The sequence below is a fragment of the Podarcis tiliguerta genome, assembly GCF_965153285.1.
Source record: "Podarcis tiliguerta genome assembly, chromosome: 8".
NCBI classification, from domain to species: Eukaryota; Metazoa; Chordata; class Lepidosauria; order Squamata; family Lacertidae; genus Podarcis; species Podarcis tiliguerta.
In genome coordinates this window covers 15320969-15344124 of record NC_139541.1, presented here as the reverse complement: position 1 = coordinate 15344124, position 23156 = coordinate 15320969, and the positions used below count along the sequence as shown (strand labels likewise).

The window sequence follows — 23156 nt, the reverse complement described above, 5'->3', positions numbered from 1 at the left end:
TATATTGATCATTTCAGGACTTAAGAGCCCCATTTCTATGAACAAAATATTCTCAGCCTAAGTATCTCAAAAATGTTGGTAGCAGGCCTTGAGGGTACGGACAGGTGTGACATTTCACAAGAGGCTGTCACATAGATTCTACACCACTTTCATCATGCATACTGGAGCTCAAAACAAAATATTGGGTTCAGGCTGCTGTTCAGTTTACCTGGCTCTGTTAAGATGGAGAAAATCTCCCTGGACTATTCGCCTCGCCTTGGTTATCACAACTTGGAAACACTGCAAAATGCCACCCTGTGGAAACAAAACAGTGATTTTAATATACAACTTAACACAGATTAAGGTATGCTAAATATTTTGGACTCATTCAAGTGTTGTCTAACAAAAAGAATAGGTTGTCTTCCTTGTAATTTATTTGTACCCCATTTCAATAAGCTTTGTTGTTCAGAAGCAAAATCAAACTTCTCAGCTGCTGAAAAAGAAGCTTCTGTCACTAGAAATCAAGAGTTTAATCAAAAGAAGGTAAATTAATTTCTGTGCCACAAGATAGACATGTGGGTGGAATGATTTCCCTCCTCTGCCTTTTCCACTCCCTCCTCTTCCCTTGTGTTTCTTCTTTTTTTTAGCTTGTAAGCCTTATAGAAGGGCCTGTTACTGACTGTTGATAGGAGCTGCTTTGGGAAACAATACCATAACCATGCAGATGACCAGGGATTGTGGGGACAGTTGATGTAATTGATTTAAAACATAGTAGTAAGAACAGTAGAGGAGGTGGTAAACTTGTGTCTGGATTGCTCAATTTCATACTACTTGGGTTGGGGTTGGGGTGCTCACATGATAGAATGTTACAAACAAACAAATATCCCCACAGATAAAAGTGATATATCAGAAAGAAGGCTAAGACAGAACTGCTTATTCCAAGCAAGCTTGCTTTGTAGGTGTAGGGATTCAGTTTCTTTTTCTTTTTTGTAGGAATGACTATTCTATCAAATGAGCTGTCATCTGTAGCCTGAAGCAGTATAACCCAGATACAAGTTTAGCAAGTCACCTAACATGGGTGAGAAGTACAATAAATTTAATTCAGTCATCGACTATAGAACTACATGGTACAATTTGATTTCAAAATCCATGGCTGGGGTTGATGTCAGTTGGTTTCAGACTTTTTCCTCAATGACTTGCCTGCCCAGAAATCCCTGTGTCCTGCCACAGAACCGTTGTGTATTCTATAGCAGCCTAGGGCACCCTTGTATTTAAGCACTAGGCTCATAATCACAGACGACCAAGAACTGCACACAGGCAAGTGCATTAAATTCTATGCAGACAGGTGAACAGGATGGCAGAGGAACCAGCACAGAAACCAAACAGGCTGCTGGAGGAAAGACCCCTCTTCCACACCCAGTACAGAAATGCAGCTCGTAGTCCCTCCTCTGCCAGCCCCCAATAGACTAGTGATTCTTTTTCTTTTCTTCTCTTTTTTGCATGCTATTAACTTGTGGGGGCTTATTTACAAGACTATTACAAGGGGGCAGTTCACATAAGTCTCTGCCCAAGTCTATTATTTCATGCAGGGCAGTAATGAGACCAAAGTGTACACTGTAAACCACACCCAACCCTTCCCTATAGCTGTGCATTTCAGAAAATATAAGTCACAGAAGGGCAAGCTGTCTTTCAGGGAAGCTTGTCTGCAATTAGTGATTACAGAGGAACCTAATAATGTCTGAGGACCCTCAAGGTTCCTTGGAAAAATTGTTGATTTAAGGAACACACCCACACATTTCAATCAGAGGTCAGAGTCTGGTAATCCCAAGTGTCAGCTTATTTCTACTATCCCACAAAGCATCTGGAAGAGATGCCAAACTAATCCCCAGAATGTCACCATCAGGAGGGGACACTACAGCTGAGATTCCTGCAAACCCTCCTCTGCACTGCAACACACTAGGAAGGGCTAGAAGCACATTAAAAAGAAAAGTCAGAAGTATCATCTTGTCTCTGAAAGAGAAAATTCCCCGAGGAGAGAAAGAGCTATTTTAAAATCTTTTAACAATTTTTTTCACTAATTACTTCCTGCTATCTTTGCTTTCTAAATCTGTAACAGAGCCCTAGGACATCTCTGACAAAAGGGTCATTTACAGGAACCAAGTGATCTTTTGATGTCTACAAAAATGAAACACCCGCTTCACACCCTCAGCAAAGGAGCTTCAGAATTATTGAGAAAAGGAACAGGCTGGAACTACAGAAAACATCCATTCTAGCTGTATCCATTTTATTAACAGACAATACTTTGTTATTATTTCTCACTACTGCAGCAGGATGTTCTCAAAGCATTGCTGTGAACATGAGTATAGATACACCAAAACACCCTTCTCTAAATTAAAGCCCTCCAGATGTTTTGGACTACAACTCTCATCAGCTCCCAAAAGCACAACTGTCCTAGCTGGGGCTGATAGGCGTTGTAGTCCAAAACAATCCACAGACTCTATGAAAAAAGTAAATATCTCCTTGATACCAGGAGGTATCAGGAAAGGATCTCAGATATAAATTGCAAGCTGAGATCTAACCTAAATGTATCACGACAACAATCCACCGATTAAAGCAACTCATACATAAACATTAAAAGGCAGATTCCAACACTTCTGACTAAGGACACCTATGCAAACAGTAAAATATGAGCAACCTCCCCTCTTCACTTTACACAAGTCAACCCAGAGATGGTAATAATGCTGGACACAGTTTCGTGTTTCTTCATATACAGTGGGTTGGATCTGGGCTACATTAATCACACTTAAGTTTCATTGTTTTAAATGTAACTAAAGGGCGAGCCACTTAAGTCTGGATCTAATTCACTGCCTACATGTTCTTGCACCCAACATAAATATATACAGGCGGCAACCATTTTGCACATGTTCAATTGACGCACGACCGCTGACACATGGGTAATTTTGTACCCGGAAGGGGGCATAGCGGGGCAGGCTTATGTGTGTTCTGTCAACATGTGTGAATGCCTGGAACGCAGCCCCCACACAACCAGGCAGTTGCCTGTATTACAAGTGAGCAACGTGAAGCCCAGAGTTCCAATGAATGCATTCAAAGCCACAAAGAAAGTCAGTGACAGAGCTAAGTGCAGTATCTGATGACCTTGAATCCAAGGACTACACGGCCATGTATAAGGATTTTCATTTCAACTAAAAATCTGAAATGTTCAACTACACAAGGACTTTCAAGAAATAGGATCCCCAAATACTCTGTAACAGGATATTTTGGGGGAGACGTGGGGTGTGTATGTGTGGAGATGACTAAGGTCCCAAAAGCAAGCAATGCTTAGCAAGACAGCTGTACGACAGCTGACCCATCACCACCAAGGCCTGCATAGTATTGCTCATTATGCAGTTTATGGAGAGCCACGGTGGTTTCAGGGGGCATGGCCAAATTCCACAGGTACCTCAGCCATGGATTTAATGCCAGTCCCAGTTACCCTTTTGTGGAACCTGCCATTACTTGCAGTCATGTATACAATCAAAAGTATGCTAGGGGACTACCATATCTACCATTATTATCATGAAGGAAGCCACAGTAATCTTCCAAATCACCATTTTCAGCAGAGGAGCACCATATACACACAACCAATTCTCACAACTTCTACACAAGGGCTGCTGAGCTGACATTCATGGGAGCAAGTAAAGTGATTTAGACTCTTGACACAAGCCCTGGCCAAAGTAAACCTGACTAAGAGTGCATAACTTCACCAACAAGTCAGAGACCATAGCCTGTTCTACCTCTGGTATTTTAAAGTGACCAATGCATAATTAATTGTCAAGTAATAAACTGACTATACAGAAAAAGAAGCACATTAAATGCTTAACATAAAACTTAAACAGTGTTCTGCATCTAAAAGTCGATCTCCTCACATTCTATCCAGCTCTCTCACTAGCAAGGAGACAAAGAACTTGAGATGGATTAACATCCAATGGAACTGGATGTTCTATGGAATAAACAAATGTTATTCTAGAGCAGAGGATTTCCAACCTTTCTACTCCACAAAAGCCGGAATTTAAAAACTGGCACTAAGCTGTTCCCTTAAATGGACACTGCTATTCTCCAGTTTAATCTCTGCAGCTATGCAGGACACTTTTAATGGTTAGAATATGATCCCAACAGGCAAAAGGATGTGGCATCTTCAAGACTTGTTTATTTACAATGAGATCTTCCAACAAACACCAAATAACTGAAATCCAAAAACCCATTCCACACTTCTGATTATTTTGTACTCACTCAATGTGATTCATGGCCTTCAACCGCAGGCAGCTGAAGACTGCATTAATTCACTTCTCCAAAGGGATGTCAGCAACACAGAATTCATAACATTTATCCATTTATAATTGAACAGCAAGATCGAGAATACTTGATGTCTTGTATTTTTTAGGTTTTTTGGAACACACCAAGCTTCTAAGGGACGCTCAGGCCCCTTGGTATACAATTTCAGCTACATTTGACTTCAAACTGAATTCTCCAATGGTAGTTTCCATCCAAGTGGCTAATACTGTACAGCTTTAAGACAAAGCTTTTACAGTCCTTCCCATGAAAATAATGATAATAATAAAATAAGCTGCAGTCACCTATATATTAATTTCTAAACCCAAATTGGGGGGAAATGTTCCTCCCCTGGTCATGATCTTTGAATTTCTATAGCTTCTTTCATGAACAGATTTCAAAACACATTGAGAGCATTAATGAAGTCAAATTCAAGAACTCCCCTAGGTAATGTTGCCTGACCACATGGAGTCAAGTTAACTGTGAATTATTGTTGAGCTTGTTACTCTTTTCTGTCCTTAAGGCATAAGCAACCTATTGCATTTTTTTGCAAATATCACCTTGTCAGCAGAGAAAGACAGCTTCTGTTGTACTTCAAGCCAGCCAGCCAGCCAACATATCTAGCCTTATTAAAGTCAGTGTTCATTCTAGAGAAAAGCTACAACTTCATTCTGCCTTCAGGCAACTGCAGTATTTGGATACATAAAGCAGAAGTGTGTTTTAATCAACCTCATCAACCTGATGCTCTCACAGATGTTTTTGGACTACAACTCCCACTGGGTGCAGCTGATGGGAGTTGTAATCCAAAACATCTGGAGGGCAACAGGTCAGGAAAGCTGGCCTAGGCCTTGTTGCACCATACCCTAGAATGGCATGTCAAACAGTTGTGTAATATTTAGGTCTCTCCATGGCTGGATGACAGCCAAACATTTTTGTTAATGTGGGAGGGGGTATCTTGTTACAAATTATGGACAACTACACCTCCTTAAAGAGAAGCCTATTCCATCTTTCAGAAAAACAACAAAAATGGGACAGAATACAATACTGTATTTGTAAACCAAGTTATCCTTAGCCATGAGGCCCATCTTTATAGTTAACACATTACTATGCCTGCTATTTGAAGACCTCCAATCTCCCCAGAAGCCTCATATAATTGGTAACAAAAAACAAAACAAAAAAAATGTTATCAGTTTTGTGGATAGTCAACTTTTCCTTTATTTTAAACCCGACTTCATTTTCAAAAGCAGCTTGCATGTAGCAAGGAGGGTTGATATTAAAGATTCATAAACCCAAAATTGTGTTGGTTATGCAGAAAGCTAGGGCTGAAAAGCTTGCTTGTGTTGATCCATCCCCAAGGAATGTCAATCTATGGGGAGAGTCAGACTAAAAAAGTGAATCTATAAAAAAATTCAAAAATGTATAGAGCTATTTAGTCAGTCTTATAAACAAAAAATAACATTAACTAACCCATAAGCTTACTCACATTTATCTGTGTCTCTCTATGCAGTTTGGGTAATGTCTGAAAGGAGCTGGATCCTTGGATATGAAGCAGAGTGCAATAATACTTTACAGATAAATAGGCCAATTTTAGCAGAACTCAAAAAGGGCATACTATAAGCTTTGTGACATGTCATAATAGGGTTTCCACAGTGCTTTTTCCTTGGGGGTAGGTATACCCCTAAACATTTTGTGAATTTTTGTACTTAAAGCACTGGGTTGCCATATTTCAAAAAGTAACAACCAGGCCCCCCTAAATGTTTTTTAGCTTTTTTTAAGGAAACCCCAAAAATTGTTGAGTTTTTTAAGACAAACCCCATTGTTGAGCTTCTTTAAGCTCAACATTACAAAAATGTCAAGAAAGACCATAAAAAATATGGCAGCCCTATGTTATAAACATCCAGAGAAGTTGTGTAATTCATTTTGATTTTGTTTATAATACTGTATAGGTAAAGGCAATAAAGCATTTTCTACTGTAACACTTAATTTGTAATTATTTATCTTCATCATGTCACACATGACATTTCATGCATTAATCATTATATCTGGGCATGTCAAAGGTTTTCTCAAACACTATTTCATTATGACAGCTTGGAAAACATATGCCACAAATATGTCAACAGTTTCTGTGTTGTCAGCAAGAAAATGAAACAACTGGGAAATGCTTTGGTTGCTTACAACATATGGCAAATTATTAATCAGTGCAAAGCCACTAAAAAAATAAATCAGTAGATAGCTCTTGAAATTGTGTTTCTGGTTACTAAGAAAGGCATAAAACCTGTGGCAGGTTATCATTTGGTGCAAATAAAACATGGCAACAGTGCATCTGATCATTTTTGTGAGCGATTTTGTATTTTCCTAATTATCAACATAAGTTGATCATTTTAATGTTTGTCAACTTATTCCTCTGTATTTCTTAAAACTCTTGTTCGGACCACAGGTAGAAAATATATTTCTATTTTGTAGGCACCAAAGTTTTACGTACTTGGTAGTCTTCCAAACTAACCACTCTGTACCCCACAAAAATCACTGACTGCAGTATTGTGATACTATGGGGGGGGGGAATCAACAGGAAGCACAAGACACTTTTGATTTCACACTGGAGGGTCATTAAACTAATTAGCACAAGCTACACATTGTTGTTTCAGGGGTGGTCAGGAAGTCGAAGTCACCTCAATCTCCTTTGCTCTCCACAAACTCAGAAGCTTCCACCTTAAACTGCAGACTAATATATCAAAATATTTCCCACCTGCAGTTGTCTGTGTTTAAGTTTTATGGCACTAGGTCATTACACTAACAGTTAAAAGGAAAAAAAGCAGAGAAGGAAATGTCCTCAGCAGGGTGAAGTTTCCTTCCTTTCTAGACAAAGTTAAATATGTAAATATGCTATGCAGCAGAACCAATATACCAAAGGTAACAGATAACTTGTTAGCATGGACATTAAATATATACTTCTTACATCTTCCAATAGAAAGACTTGATCAGTGTTAATCTACTGCATTAGTATTTTGCAAAAAGAGAAAGTGAAATTGATATAAGGCTGAAGAGTCATATGAGTTACTACTAAGCTCTATGGAGTAGCCTGCAATTAATCATTGTACAAACTTGAATTATGCAGGATTAACATTAATTATGTTAAATACTTATCATACTAGACTTATTCAGAAGTGTCTGTTCTAGAGAACATTTATCTTGCACACTAACTGAACAGAGATTATACAATGTACCCCACGATTAACCCACATGAACAGCTTAGTTACCAAAACTTCATTGTTCATTCGAAATTATAGTTTGAGGATTTCTGGAGACTTATTGCATACAATTAAGGCAGGACCTTTTTCAGTGTTCAACCAGAATTTTATACTTTAGCTGCTCTTTAAGAATTTTACTGACAAAAAGAATATGGTTTAAGCATCTTATGCACTGAAGGAAAATGTCCTCTGAAATGAAAGAGGTTTGTGTTTTAACTGTTGATCTCTCTACCATATGTTACAGCTAATGGCACAAGACAAGTTAAGACTGTACTCTGCTGAACAATGCCTTCTCTATATAAACTCACTTATAAGTCTTCCATTGTTGACAGCACCAGTTATGCTTAAAAATGCAACAATCATGCTGTTCTGGACAAGGATGTCAGCCACAAGCTACCATGTACAATGTTTCTAACAGCACAACTGTATATAAACTCATGTTATTCTACAACTTGAGGTAGCTGAAATCTCAATGCACAGCTCAGTGGGCTTTTAATGTCCAGGCCTCCTGAGCCACAATTCCCAAACCCAGAAACTGCATTTTTGCCTCACAACTCCACCTGTCAGCTCCAAATTCTGAAGTCTCTTCTCCCAACCCAAATCATGTGTGTACTCTTCTTTTTACCTTGCCCCAAAATGCAGGCAGCATTGCAAACAAGTTTTCTGCAATCAGTGGCTTAGTATTAGCCAACCATTTGAGAATAAATGATCTAATAAACTTGCATGTTAATTAAACTTAGGTTCCTGAGTGAAAGAAACATCCTTTTACAAAGTGAATAAAAACTACAGAAAAAAGAAAATAGTACTATAATACCTGATGCACACATAACTACAGGCAAATTCTGACTGTGCAAGTAGACCACGTTAGCTCATGCATTCCAATTCTTATTTTAAGGTTGAAATTCTCAAGCAGCAACCCTTGAGTTTACCTTCTCGTATTTAAAAAGCAGACAAAAGATAGATTAATCTTAGACCCAAAATAGAGATGATACACAGTGCATTTGTTTTAGACCACTGTCCAATAACCTAATTAAGAACATAAACACATTCTGAAACGCCAAAGGTATATATCCAGTTTAGCTTGTTTCCAGTCTGTGCCAATCCTACTCAGAGTAGACTCCATTAAGTTAATGATTGTTACTAACTTAGGTTCATTAAACTAAGTCTACTCTGAGCGGGAGTTAGGTGGATATTTCTCTCAGCTCTTGACATTAATGAAAGGGTATGTTTAAAAATACCGGTAATCCTGGGGGAAAATATCATTGATACAGAAATATAAGTTCTTGCTTACTTTTATGAAGTATGTTTGTGCAAAAAATGTCACTGTGAATGTAGTAAGGGCAGGGGCTGCATGAGAAGAAGGGGCTTCGCATATTCACATTATATGCAAAACACTCCTTGAAGAACTTATTGGTTCAATACTCAAGTTAACTAGGATTAGAACTCGTGCTTTGCCCATAGACTTCAGCCCCATTCAGGCATGCTGCTCACATGCAAATGCTACATGTGAGCAGGCTGAACCTGCTAAGCTCTAGCCTGCCCCACTCTCACACCACGTCTCTGTGCCCATTGCTGCCTTATGCCAAGTCACACCATCGGTCCATCTAGCTCAGAAGGTTTTGCTAACTGGCTGTGGCTCTCTGGGGTTTGAGGCAGGGAACATCCCCCACTTCAGACTTCCAACTTTTGGAGGGTGATGGGCATAGCAACATGGGAGGAGAGTAGCTTCATACATTTGTCCCCTGCTCGTGCACAGCATTTGCATGTGAGGAGCCAGCCAGAATAGAGCACAGATATATGAAAAAATCCCATAGATCACCTATGTCATTTTTTAATATAATATTGATTAAAATTACAAAGGAAGGCTTAAGGGCACTGAGTTTAAGTGACATTGAGAATGTATCCTAAAGCGAGTTAAGAGATAGGGTTGTGCAATCTCAGACCTAACAAAATGGTTCTGAAGTGGGGCAGGGGGCGGGGAAAGAAATCTTGAAGTGAAAGAAGATGTAGACAATATGAAGAGAGGGGTGGTCAGCAATTAAAGCAGGTATGGATAATATGTGCGCCTGCAGCTGTTGTTGGATTAAAACATCCCTGGCCTTTGGCCTTGCTAATTGTGGCTGGTGGGAAACGGAGACAATAACATATGGAAAGCCACAGTCTCCCCATCTCTGAATTAAAAGCTGCTTCAGACAGTACAAAAGGGGGAAAAGTAGGACCTCATGAATAAATGCCAACATATTAGACATCTGAAACATTAAACACAAGACAGTAGCATTCACAAGTAAAAAAAAAAAAAGGAAAAGGAAAAGGTGGGTAACTTTGCACATTAGGCAAAGGACTGTCTGGATTTAACATAAAGTGAACATACAGCAAATATCTGCTGCTTGTCACAGCCGGCTGTGAAGCAATGGTGTTAACTTCTTTGCCAAGTTCTCACTTTAAGTGTTTCACCTGTTTTAAATGTACATCTGAAAATGCAACATACAAAGTGGCAACTGGTAGTCTAGAGCCAACTGCTGGAGGAAAGACTAGAAATGGGTGTGGCAGGAGGCTGCGAGATAGAGGAATCTGCCTTAAATCAGGTCAGACTGTGTTTATCTGTCCACCTAGCCTGATGAGCAGTGTCTCAGACATGGAAATTTATTTCATGTTCCCAGCTATTTTATTCTTTTAACTGGAGATGCAGGGGACTGAACCATAGACCTTTCCAAAGCAGGTACTCTACCTGTGGGTCCTCCCCAAAAGGATTCTTCCACTGGGATGCAAGCTATTTCCTTGCCCAGACTTGAACCCTCAAACTAGCGAGACCTGCGCTTTGTCTGGTCTCCTGTGGCTTGTGCCATGGGGTTTAGTTGTGAGAATCAGGGGGTCCGAATGAGCCAAGATACCATTTTTTCATTCTGGTGCACAAATATACAATAATTTCATAGTGGTCTGGACACTCTTCGACCCCAACTATTTATCAGAAGAGAACCCTAGCCTCTTTTGGAATTGGACATTGTTACTCAATCCATGCACAAATACACTTCTTATACATAGTTATTTGTCTTGTTTTTCTGTTTGCTGTGTCTAATACAGTGGTACCTCAGGTTAAGAACTTAATTTGTTCTGGAGGTTCGATCTTAACCTGAAACTGTTCTTAACCACTTTAGTTAATGGGGCCTCCCGCTGCACGATTTATGTTCTCATCCTGAAGCAAAGTTCTTAACCCGAGGTACTATTTCTGGGTTAGCAGAGTCTGTAACCTGAAGCGTCTGTAACCCGAGGTACCACTGTATTTGGTTACAGTTATTTTTCTTTTCTTTTTAATACATTTCAAAATGAAATAAAAAACTTTATGACTAAGAGGAGGAAGAAGGGCCTAGCAGTGCTGCCAGCAAGTTCAAGCAGGTGTGGGACTGGAGCAATCTGCAAGGGATTAGGAAATACTGCTATTCTGGTTCTAAACAGGGGTCATTTAGTTTACCAGTTATGACAAATATGTGACAGTTTTGCAAAAAAAAAAAATTTGTTTACAAACCACCAGCTCCTTGAAAGCTCTGACCACAGAAAGTCATGTAGAAATGTGGCAGCCATATCCCTCTAAATGACTTTTAGGTGAAGCTGTTTATGATGCTGCTGTAAGAGCAAGAAGAGTAAAGAGAGAACTACAGATGGCTTTCTCCCCCTGCATGCTTAAAAGAATGCAGCAAAAAACAATGGACAGGATTCGGAAAGCATGGGATAATTTTCTGCATGTGTGTAAGACAAAGGTTTAGGAGATGGTGAGGAAACATTAGGTGTGACAGTCCTGAAGGAATCCCTACAGGAAGCATACAAGAAGAAAACACCCAAAGAGAAGGAAAGAAAAAGAAGATTTTGAACAAATGATTTTTGGGTAGGTGAATTAAGATTATTACTTTTTTGCTTTAGCTTTTTTAAAGAATTAAACTAGTTGATTTGGAGTAAGTAGTGGCAGAGCTCACTGGAAACAACAGGTTGAACCAGTTGAGTAAGGTTCCCACACACACCCATTTCACCATCATCAACCCCCCCCCCTCCAAAATAACATTTCGTTAAAAAAAAATCTAAACCACTCTTTCTCCTGATGTATTCCAGGATGGTTTACAATAATACAGTTGCCCCATCTGCACATAATGCCAAGTCAAACCATGAGTAAACATGAAAAAGCAAGTGTGCAGGTACACTGAGCAAAAACTGGGGCTGCTTCACTCCTATCCCGGTCCTGCTGCTGCCGCTGCCACACTACCTAAGGCTAAACCACCATTCACCTTAGCATTAAGCACAAACCAGGTCAGTATAATACAATATAAATATAACTACATTCAGTGATAAAACTAAGAGGCAGCAAATTATAAAACTATAAACTATAAAGCAGATATAACCATTGAAAAATGCTTCAGCAAATAAAGAGTTTATTGACCTGTCACTGAAAAGACTGCAGTGTTGTTATCAAGTTGAACCACCTCAGGGAGGACATTCAAAGTAAGGGGTGCCACCACAGAAAAGCCCCTCTCCTTTAACATCAGAACATAAGAAGAGCCCTGCTGGATGAGACCAGTGGTCCATCTAGTCCAGCATTATGTTCTTACAGCGGCCAACCAGATGCTTCTGGGAAGCCCACAAGCAGCACATGAGAACAATAGCTTTCTCTGGCTCATGTTCCCCAGCAGCAGGTTTTTCAAGGCATGCTGCCTCTTATACCAGGGTAGACAGTCATCACAGGGAGTAATCACTGATGGCCTTATCCTCTATGGATTTGTCTAATCCCCTTTTCAAAGCTGTCCAAGTTGGTAGCTATCACTACACCCTTTCAAAGCTAATTCCTTAATTTAACTATGTGCTATGTGAAGAAACACTTATTTTTGTCCTAATTTTATTTTTGAAATGTACAAACTGTCCTTCACCCCAAAAAATGGATTTTAGGATGGTACACAAAGCAACATAAAAGTTACTGACACACTACTACACAAACCAACAACACCAAGTCAAATAAAACCGTTCAATTACCACAGAGAAGAACCCCCTCCTTTGCACATGTACCTGAATGTACTTCTCCTAAAGATAGAACAGGTAACATTCGTTTATCACCAACCCACTCTTCAGAAATTTTGGAGAACACAATTTAGGAAGAGAAGATAAGCAGGCTATGAAGGTGTAAGATTGGTGCATCCTGTGTTGACCAGAGTCATTGTTAACAGGTGGCCCAGGGAGCCTAAACCCCCAGATCATTTACCCTTCCCCTCCACCCCAGTATTAAACTTAACATTTTAAAATTTTCTTTGCTTACAAAGTTGTTGAGCACGCTTCGATGCTCACTCACGACAAGGCCACAGTCATCCTTCATTGCTTTCTATTTGCAAACATTGTGTTGATCTGTGGTCACTGGACTGGGTATAGATGGCATTGACTGGTGGTAGGGACTTATAAGTACATATATGAAAAAGGTAGATGAAGATGGGAAGAAGTGGTGCTAGAGATGAATGTGCTCATGTGTGAAAGTCACGTTGTTGTAAAAGGTTTGTCTTAATTTGAATGTGTATATAACCAGAGGGCCCAATCCACCCAGAGCAGCCCCTAAAACCCTGCTGGCATCCTATAGGAATGGAAAAGAAATTGATCCACATTTTGAAATCAACCAATCTAATTTGATGGTCCCACAGTTATATGTAGATCAGCCTTTGTATGAATTTGGCAATGCAGTTTAGACTTTTTTTATTTAAAAAGGCACAAGAAGTATATTTTACAGAAAAATGCATATTAGGGGAAATGCAAGCATGCAAAAATGTCTCTTAGAGGATGAATGTATACAATCTAAATGTGAATTTTTCATGTTTTGTTTTAATCTGCAAAAAAAAAATGAGATGGGGTGGACCATTCCAGAGCTCAGAGTAAGCCCTGGCAGCAAGAACTGAAAAACATCAAGGGCAGATCCACAGTATACATTTAAGGCATGTTCACTGCACGTTTAAAGCACATTACTGTATTCCCACCCCCAAATCCTGGGAACTGCAGTTTGTTATGGATGCTGAAAATGGTATCTGAGGGGTAGAAACCAGACTTAATAGGATTCTGAGGAGGAAGTGTGTGCTGAATATGCTCTCAATGTATACCATGGATTTGACCTGAGATGAGGCTTGCGGCTGGATCAGACCCACCTAGCTCAGCATCCTGTCCCCGCAACAGTCAACCAGATGCCCAGAAGCAGGACCCCACCGCCTCTGAAACTAACCCCTAAATTTATACGTTACACACAAATTACCATACGATTATTTTGTTTCACGGGCCTGTGTGAGCCCCACCACACCTTTTAAAACTACTTAGCGATGCTTCTAGCGCTGTGTGTATGTATATACGTGAGGGGAGAGAGAGCCAGCGAGCAAGAGTGACTCCATGACGGTGAGTGGTGCTGCTTAGAGGAAATGAGGGGTTTTTTTCGGGGGTGGAGAAGGATGGTTGGATAAATGGGGGGGGGGGGGAGAAATGAGGCGGAGGGCGCGCGAGCAAGCAGTGGGGGAGGGGGGGAGATGGAACGCTGAAGGGGAGTGACGTTTACGAGAGTCGGGGGAGAGGCGCGGGCGCGCGAGCAACGGCCGGCTGGACGGACATTCGAACGAGCAACGAGGCGCGCGCAAACAGGCTGACGGACGAGCGCGCGTGCGCGAGCAGCCAAGCGGACTGAGGGGGAGACAGAAAAAGCAAGCAAGCAGTCGCCTACTCACCGCGCGGCGCCTTTTGTTGCCAGGCGAGGCGTAAAGCGCTTACCTGAAGTGGCGGCGGCGGCAGTTATCAGCAGCACTAGTAATAATAATGATGTTGTTGTTGTTACTGGGTCTGGGAGGAGCCCTCGAGTGGCCCTCCCGCGTAGACAAGGAGGGAAGCAGAGGCAGGATCGTGCCCTCGTCCTCTCAGCACTTGGAGCGACTGAGCCTCCTTCTGCGCCTGAGGGGAGAGAAACGCCGAACGGTGTGTGTGTGTGTATAAGCGGCCGCCGCTGCTTCTGCTCTTCTTCTTCCTCCTCCTCCTCCCTCCGTCGTCGTGACTCACAGCGGCGGCGACCGAGGGAGGGAGCGGAGGAGGCGCCTGGGCGACTCCGGGTGGGAGGGACCCGCCGCCGCCGTCGCCGCTGCTTGCCGCGTCCCAGCGCCCGAGGCCGCTGAGAGGCGGCAAGCCGCGTCGCCTCAGGCAGCCGCCTCCAACGGCAACCTGAGGTAAAAGGGGGCGTGGCCAACGCGGAGCTTGCGGCTGGGGAAGGAGAAGGCGGCTATTGTTTCGGGGAGGGGCGTGGCCCGGAGGACGGGGCGTGGCCGAAGGGGAAGGGGTCGGGGAAGGGAGGAGCTACAAGGAGAGGGAGGCGTGGAAGTAGCCTGGGGCGGGGTCGTCGTCGGGAGGCGGGGCTTAGAACGTCTCGGGGTGGGAATAGGAGCAGTAAAGCACTAAATGGAGTGCTGTTGTGCTCTGGTCCTGTTCATCGCCTTCTGGCAGGCACCTGGTTGGTTACAGTGAAAACAGGATGTTGGGCTGGCTGGGCCACTGGCCTGATGCAGCAGCAAAGCTCCTTTTATGTTTTATTCTAGTGCCCTCCAGATATTTTGGACAATAGTGCACATCTGCCTCAAGTGCAGGGGGCTGCAGCTCAGCGCTGGAGCACATGCTCTGCATGCAGCTTTTAATCCCTGCAGCTTCGGCTAGGGATGGAAAATATTCCCATTCTGAAATCCTGGAGAGCCACTGCCAGTCAGTGTTGACAGTACTGACTCTGTATGAGGCGGCTGTTGCATCATTCTACCCGGACACTGAGGTCCAGCGCCAAGGGCCTTCTGGCGGTTCTCTCACTGTGAGAAGCCAAGTTACAGGGAACCAGGCAGAGGGCCTTTTTGGTAGTGGCACCTGCCCTGTGGAACGCCTTCCCACCAGATGTCAAAGAGAACAACAACTACCAGACTTTCAGAAGACATCTGAAGGCAGCCCTGTTTAGGGAAGCTTTTAATATTTGATGGATTTCTGTATTTTAATATTTTGTTGGAAGCCGCCCAGAGTGGTAAATTATTATTATTATTATTATTATTATTGGAGAAGAGTTCCGCACTTTGAGGTCACAGAGAAGAAATCAACAAGTAGGACATAGCTGCATAATGAGAGGAGCTAGGAACTGGATTTCTTGCTTAAGGAATATCAGTAGCGGGGCAGTGGTTACCTAGCTGGACAGTAGAAAATCCTCCCCCAGATTCTTTATGCAAGGCCAACCCCAGAGGATTTGGCTGCCCAGGTGTTGTTACTGTTTCCTTTACTTCTCCTTATATTGTATCCAATAATGTGCAGCAACAAACAGGCCTGTGCTTTCCAATCTGTGCTTCAGTACTTAAAGGACATCAAAGCACGATGGCACAGAAATCTACAACCTGTCAGTTAATGAAGACCTTAACATGAAAGCCTGTGAAAAGAGCAAAAGCAAGCTGCAGACAGGAACTGGGAGGGTGTAAATATGCTGGGATCTGAGATGATCACTAACACGTACCCAGCAAGCAGCAGGCAGTAATGATGATTAATTATTTAAGAAAAACTGAGTGCGTCAGCTCAGGCTGAAGCGGAGGAGGGGGGGAGACGGAAACATCACTCTGGGATCCTTCCGTAAGAGTTACATTAATTAGCACGGTGTGTGAAGCGCAAAGAAATATCCAAAGACATTCTATCCTCATGTGAGGTGGGAGACCTGCAATTAAGGCATCTGTTTACCCTTTGTATCTGAACAGAGATGGCTTTTGAAGGAATTACAGGCTTAATGCAATTTTAAAAACACACCATATGTTCTGCTTTGTCCTCATTTGGCTGCTTGATTGTATAAACGTCTCAGGGCAGGGATGGGGATAATCTGTGGCCCTCAGACGTTATTGGATGCTAACTCCCATCAGTCCCAGCCAGTATGGCTGATGGTCAGGGATGATGGGAGTTGTAAATCCAACTAAAGCTGGAGGGCCACAGATTCCCCACCCTTGCTTTAGGAGAGGACAAAATCTACTTCCCTGCAATTTCTAGTTCTTCCCTCTGCAGCAAGAGGGGGGGAAAGTTCCACCTCAGAATACTTGAGGACCACTATTATATATGTGCCCATACCCCCATGAAATATTTTATTTACTATTTATTGATTGCCTTTCTGCAAAGTCTGGTGGTACCCAGCTAATGCAAAGCAGGGACATGCAGTTGATAGGTGATTGGGAGGGGGAAGTCAATTATCTTTGCTGCAGAACTTGCATTGCCTTGTTCCAAGGGCCAGAATTTTAGGAGAGGATAAGGTGATGGATAGAAAGAAAAAATGCAGGTACATTAAGGGTGAATCAAATGGGAAAGCATTTCAGCAGGAAAGGCAGGGGATGGGGGAGATTGAGCACAGGACAAGAAGCTATTTGCAAGCTGCTGTTGCTCCTGACCCAGTTCTTAGTCTGATATGGTCTGATCCCCTAGAGATGTACAGAAGGAACAGCAAGTGACATCTTCTTTGTTTAAATGGCTGCCGTACAGAGTTCTCAAACCTGCTTGCTTTCCCATATACATCTTTTAAAAATAATTTAATCTTAACCCATAACTCAAATTATATTAGGGAGCTTAATGACTTTTATTTGTAAATGATGTACTATTGGGTGACTGGTGTGTGTGTTTTATTATACAATGTAAGACCCTTTGGGATAAGCCCCCCCCAACCCCCACTTTTTAAAGGCATTAAATGGTGTTATACATTTCCATAGTTTCCTGCTGATAGTTTGGAGCTTTGCATGACACCTCCAGTTCCCTTTGCTTTATGCATCTTTTTTCCTAGGCGTAGCTGAAAATCAGGTATCATAAGCCCTAGCTCCTCCATTTGCTGCTTTGCACAACCAGCCTTAACTCTGGACAAAGACGCTCTGCTTCAATCTCTTGCCGTTAGCCATCCATGATAATCTGCTTTGAAATTCATTTAGGATTCTTTCATAATCCAGCTGCCACCACACACCAAGACTTTCCTTATGACCACAGGGGTAGATTAGTTCTGATGTTAAGATGCTGCTCCTGGTCAAATTGAAATCTTTGCCATGGCATCATTACTAGGATTTTTCACACCCTTAGGAGAGCGCCCATTCTGACTTTTCACCAGAAACAATTTTATGGGCAATCAATATAATAAACTACATCCTGCATTTTTGGACTCCAAAATGACCATTCTTTTTATGAGGACTACCCATATTATGAGCTATTGTTTTTACTTTTAATGAAGTATTCTTGCAGTTGGGAAATTTTGTTCCCACTCCAGAAGAGAAGAGATTAAGAGGCAAAAAGAGTATATTTTGTATTTCATAATGTTGCATAACTTAGAAAAAGAGCATTGAGTGCAGAAAATCAATGACAAGTGACCTACCTCACAGGACTACTGTGAAAGCAAAGCAAAAGCGCAGAGGTGGCAACCCCTTGGGCCAATCTTCGCCTGCCAGGGGGTCGAAGTGAGCCTATGCATCCATTTCCCTCAAACCATGCCTTCTAGCTCATCAGCTGATGTCTCTTGCAACATCATCATGTGACTGCAGGCAGGACAGGGTTAAATCCTGCATTGGCTGTGTACCTGTTCCCATTAGGGAACAGATCAGAATTTAATCTCCCACTTGTCCGCTGATGAGCAGGGGCAGAATACCATGCAAACCCCTTCCTGAATCAGAAAGAGGTACGCATCATAATTCTCTGCTAGAACAGTTTCCTTCCCTTCATTTTAGTAGGGCTTTCAATGCAAACCATCAAAAGTCCTGTATAAAACAAAGAGGGCCAGCATCATTTTTAGCTGCACTTTGCACCTGATGTCCTTGTGCTGTCAGGTGATTGACAGGTGGGTAGGGCCACCCACCTGATAAATTTGTTCAACATGGCCAATCCTGATGAGGATTTGGTCTGTGGAGCCAAAAAGGCTAACCACCCCTGCTATGGAGAATGTTGCTCACTAAAAAAGATGTATATGTTCTCACGCCAAGTAACTTTCCTTCTGCTTTCCACACCTGAAGAGGGACTTTCAGAGTTACCAATTTGCAGGCAAGTTTTTGAAAAGAGATTACAATTTTACGCCAGCAGCACTAAGGCACCTTGAGCTTTATTTATAATTGCTTCAAGCAACAGTAGCTCAAGTATTGGATGCCTAACAAGAAAATCCAACCCTCTAAAAGAATGTATTCCAAATTAAATGCCGTATTTGAAACCATTGGCATTTTAAGGGGAAAGTTGTTGTTATAAGGCACTGGTTGTGCCCTTAAAAAGAAGATGGGTGGGGGAATATAAAATTGACAATAAAGATAAAATGCATTTCTCAGTGATGGTTTATTAAAGTGAAATGAACAATATGCAAAGAGAGACAAGTAAATGCAAATCTCTAAGCTGAGTGAGGGAGAGAGATCAGAAGAAGAAGCCTGTTTAAAGCCGGTGTGACTGCTGGGTTTGGCTCAAGGCACGGATTTGCAATGGCACAGCAGCAAAGCTTCCCTTCTGCAGGCAAGGAACTAACCCTCTAATCATCACTAATGAGACAGCTACAGCATTTCAGGGAAAGAAGGTCTGTAACCACTGTGACTTCACACAAGCTGTTATTTAGCCATCAGTTTTAAAAGGGAAGAAACATTTAAAAGGATGCTATTCCCAACTGCCAAGGCCTAATCACAAGCCGCAGAGGGCAGTGAAGACCACAAACAGGGCAGTCAAAAGCAGCCTAACTCTAGGAAATGCTGCACGGAGGCTTTCAGAGTCACAAAGCTCAAATGCATACACACTTCCTGGTAGACCTGCTCTCTTCTCTAACCAGGGTTTTCCCATATTTCTGTGGGACATAAGCCACCACACATAGGAACAGGATGCTAGGTATGGTGGTATGGCTTCTCCCCAAGTTTCCCATGGGGCTCTTGCTCCTTGAACAGACTACATAACAGGCAGAAATTCAGCTGATTGAGCTTTCCATTGTATTCCATTGTATCTTTACTGCTTACCTACTGGGCAGCTTTTAAAGGCAAAAGGGCCCTGCCAGGGTGAAAAGGGAACCCTAACATGTTCTCCACTGTAAAACCTCATATGCGACTTGTTTTTTATTTGTCAAATCTATGACTAAAGGAAGTTTTCCAACAGCTCCAATTAGGGCTACCATACGTCCGGATTTTCCAGGACATTACTGGGATTTCAAATTGACATCTGGGGAGAATTTCCAAATGGCAGTGCTTTGTCCTGGATGTTAGGCAAGTCATTTTTGGTGTTTTTGTAAAGAAAAGCTCAACAATTTCAGTGGTTTCCTAAAAAAAAATCAACAATTTTGGGGTGTCCTGGTTTTTACTTTTTGAAATATGGCAACCCTAGCTCCAAGGAACTAGAGCATTCAGTCCCAGGTCCAAAAGTAAACCTGACCTCAGACTTCTGTGTGTCTGACGTTGGAGGAGGCTTGGGCAGTATGGTCTTGAGTTGAGGACAGTGAAAATTGAGGAACACCAGCCTACGGGGAGATTCTCAACCTAATTTTGCTCACTGGAGATCAAGCTTTTTCTAGACTGAACCCACTTTAGGCTACAGGTGGAAATTGGATAAACAATTGGACTTCACAACCCCAAATCCCTGCACACAGAAAACAGTCATTTCCTAGGGTGGGAGTTGGGGAGTTTATAACCTAGCCTTCTCTCTGACATACAATTCCTCTGCAGCTGAAAGAGAAAGAAAGGGAAGAGTGTGCATTGGGAACAGGTATAAGAGGGACATTCAAACACACACATCCCACTAGCTCCTGCAACGTGAATCAGTGGAGTTCAGCAAAAGATTTACCTCTTAATTCTGGTGGCTTAACAGCCTTGGTATTGTAGAAGCACTGTTGTGGGCAGTGGGAGAGACTGCAGAGGGACATTTTCTACTTGTCCAGTTTCAGAACTCATAATCCTATTTGGAAAAGTACCATCATAACTGATCTATAAACCATGGAAGGTAGTGGCCTGTTTTATGGCTGATCTACTGTGGCCATTGTTCACTAATAACCCAGCGAGCAGCTCCTCCCAACCTCATGTTCCTGCACTCCCAAAAACTGCTGAATAAGGGAGAGTCATGTTTTGGCAGCATTGCAGTATGCTACAGCCAGCACCCTTTTGGCAACCTACGCATGCCTGCTAGCCAGGAAAATAGAATATAGGCATTGTGCTTGTTCCTTTTTTAAACTGGGGAGGGGAGAGGGAGAGAGCAGCAGTTTCTCAAGTTACTATACAATGAGTTCATCTGGGAGCTGTGGCAAGGGTAACAGAATTGATTGGCAGGGGTGATATTCAGTACTTTCTTTTAAAAAGGAATTAAAATCAGGCCCCAGGCAAGCTTACATACGATCTGTAACAAGCAGAAGAGATAGAAACAAGGAAGAAGTTTCATATTCAGGATTAAATCAAAACAGTTTTTCAAATCCACTCACTTTCTGGGGTTCTAAGTGAACAAGATCTGTAGTGATTAGGAAAAGGGCATTCTGCATGTAAATTCAACTGTTAAGACTGAATAGGTGAGTCCTGCAACAAACTAAGGTCAAAAATGAAGGGGGAAATGACAGAGACAAAGAATGTGGATGGCTTCAAACCGCAAAAAAGTGAAAAACAAGTATAGAGGAGATGGTAGGGCAGAATGATATGCTCTCCAACACCACTCCCCCACCCCTGCAAAAAAACAAAACAAAAAACAAACCCAGTTGGATAGTTACTAAGTTGTAGCCAACCAAGTCCTACTCTGAGTAGACCCATTAAAATTAACAATTTAGCCATGTCTGCTAATTTGAGTAAGACTTGGTTAGAAGCACCACTAAAGGCACTCTGCACATGCCAAGAGGCAATTATTTAGGGAAAAGCTACAAATATTGCAACCAGATTATGGGATTTAGTCCTAACAAGCCCTCTTCCGATGGAGTTTTCAGGGATGTCTCAACTCCTTAAATATGGGCCTAGCAAGAGGATGCCCTCCACAGACACCAGCTTGGCAAATTACCCACCATCCAGTGAGAAACCTAGTGTGGTGTTTCTATCTAGGGCTAAGGAGACCCAGATTCAAGACCCTACTCAGGCTAGCGAATTACTCTTTCTGAGCCTGACCTACCTCACAGGGTCATTGTTGCAAGGATAAAATGGGCAGGGGACATATACACATAGGGAAGAGTGGGAGAGGAACAAAAAGGTCTGTCGCTCAATAGTGGAGTACCTAAGAACACAGGTTTAATTGCCAGCATCTCCAGGTTGGGCTGGGAATGACCCCTCTGAAATCCTGGTGTACAGCTGCTGGTCAGTGTAAACAACACTGAGCTTGATAGGCTTGGAAAAAGGCAATTTCCCATACTCCTAAGTGAAAATTGTTGAGAAGGAGCCCAAAGGGACGAGGGAACTTTTAGCTCAAGCCGATAAGTCACAATCAACCAGCATCTTAAGTCAGGCCTGGAAGATGACAGGGAGCCTGCAGGGCTAACAAGATCAACAGACAGCAAGCACCACCTTCATTCGGCAACAGAACAGGCAGCATCTAAAAAAAGTAGGATTCCTCTGTGTTTGTTTCCACTTGGAAGGAAGCAGTTTCATGCCGGCCTCCCAAAACATGAGGGAAGAATGGCAGATTGTAGCCAATAACACGCCTGGCTACCGTAGGAGGCCAGAAACAGGGCTTATTGACTGCGTTCCCTGTCATTCTGGTCCACAATGTTAAATTGGCCCAGAAAGCTCCCAACAGGGCTGCTATTGTTTGCCAATCAAGACACGGAGGACACAATGCTGCCCATTCATCCCCCAAGAGAAACCGGGAGGGCAGGAGGGCGCTCAGCTTGTTTTGAGACAAGCAAAACTGTGTCGCATTCCACACTAGAGCTACATTCTCTCCCCCACCCCACTTTAAAAAAACCCCACACAATTCCAGCAAAACAACCAAACTCACACAGCCATCAAGCACCAAGAGCTGCTGAAGAGAGATGCTTTCTGCCATCACATGTAACAAAAATAATAGAGAAAAACATTTTACTAGAGAAATGCACATTTTAAAGTGGGGGAAATACATACACAATGCATACATTCAAAAGGTTACACAATTAAGTTAGTTGGTTTCATTTCCTTGTTTTTAAAAAGTACCACTTAGTGTTTTTAGCCTCTGAGCTTATGCAGCCCAGCTCGCCAAAGGGCACTTCAAAAACGATCTTCATTGTAGGTTAGCTTGCCTTTAAGATAAAGAGCGTTACAAAAAAGTTTGTAAGAAACACACAAATACAACATGGTAAAAAAACAAAAACCCCAGATCCAATGCAGCTGAACATAGCCTGCTTTCACTGCTTTGATTTCTCTACCTCAAAACTTGCCAGCGCGAAGACCTTATCGCCTGATCCTGCAGTTAATGAAAAAGAGGGACTGTTTTAAAATCCTGTCTTTATTCCATCAGCAACATCCAGGGTCCAAGAAATAATTATTGATTAACAATTACAAGTATAAATTTATATAGCCATGCTAATCACACAAGAGGTATTTGATAGTAAGATTTATTTATATTTTAATATGTGAATAGAACGTTATGAACTTACAATTATATGAGTTTGTGATCCACTGTTTTAAGTCTTTC

The 23156-nt window shown here is 42.2% G+C and overlaps 1 protein-coding gene and 1 long non-coding RNA gene across 3 annotated transcripts in view; one reads left to right on the top strand and one right to left on the bottom strand.

Annotated features, from left to right (window-relative positions):
• The first annotated feature begins 204 nt into the window (after window positions 1–204).
• On the top strand, window positions 205–21937 carry LOC310683947. Its single transcript, XR_014514575.1, has 2 exons — window positions 205–296; window positions 14318–21937. It is a non-coding gene; the product is annotated as an uncharacterized lncRNA (long non-coding RNA).
• Window positions 209–23156, bottom strand: part of LZIC (leucine zipper and CTNNBIP1 domain containing) — a 30470-nt gene continuing 7522 nt past the window's right edge. The window contains exon 7 of one of the 2 annotated variants that reach the window (XM_083454345.1): window positions 209–294. In XM_083454345.1, coding sequence (XP_083310471.1) covers window positions 218–294 — 77 coding nt within the window. In that variant the 3' untranslated portion in view covers window positions 209–217. Of the gene's footprint in view, window positions 295–18871; window positions 22926–23156 lie in introns of those variants that run through there. The other variant, XM_083454346.1, reaches the window with a different exon arrangement.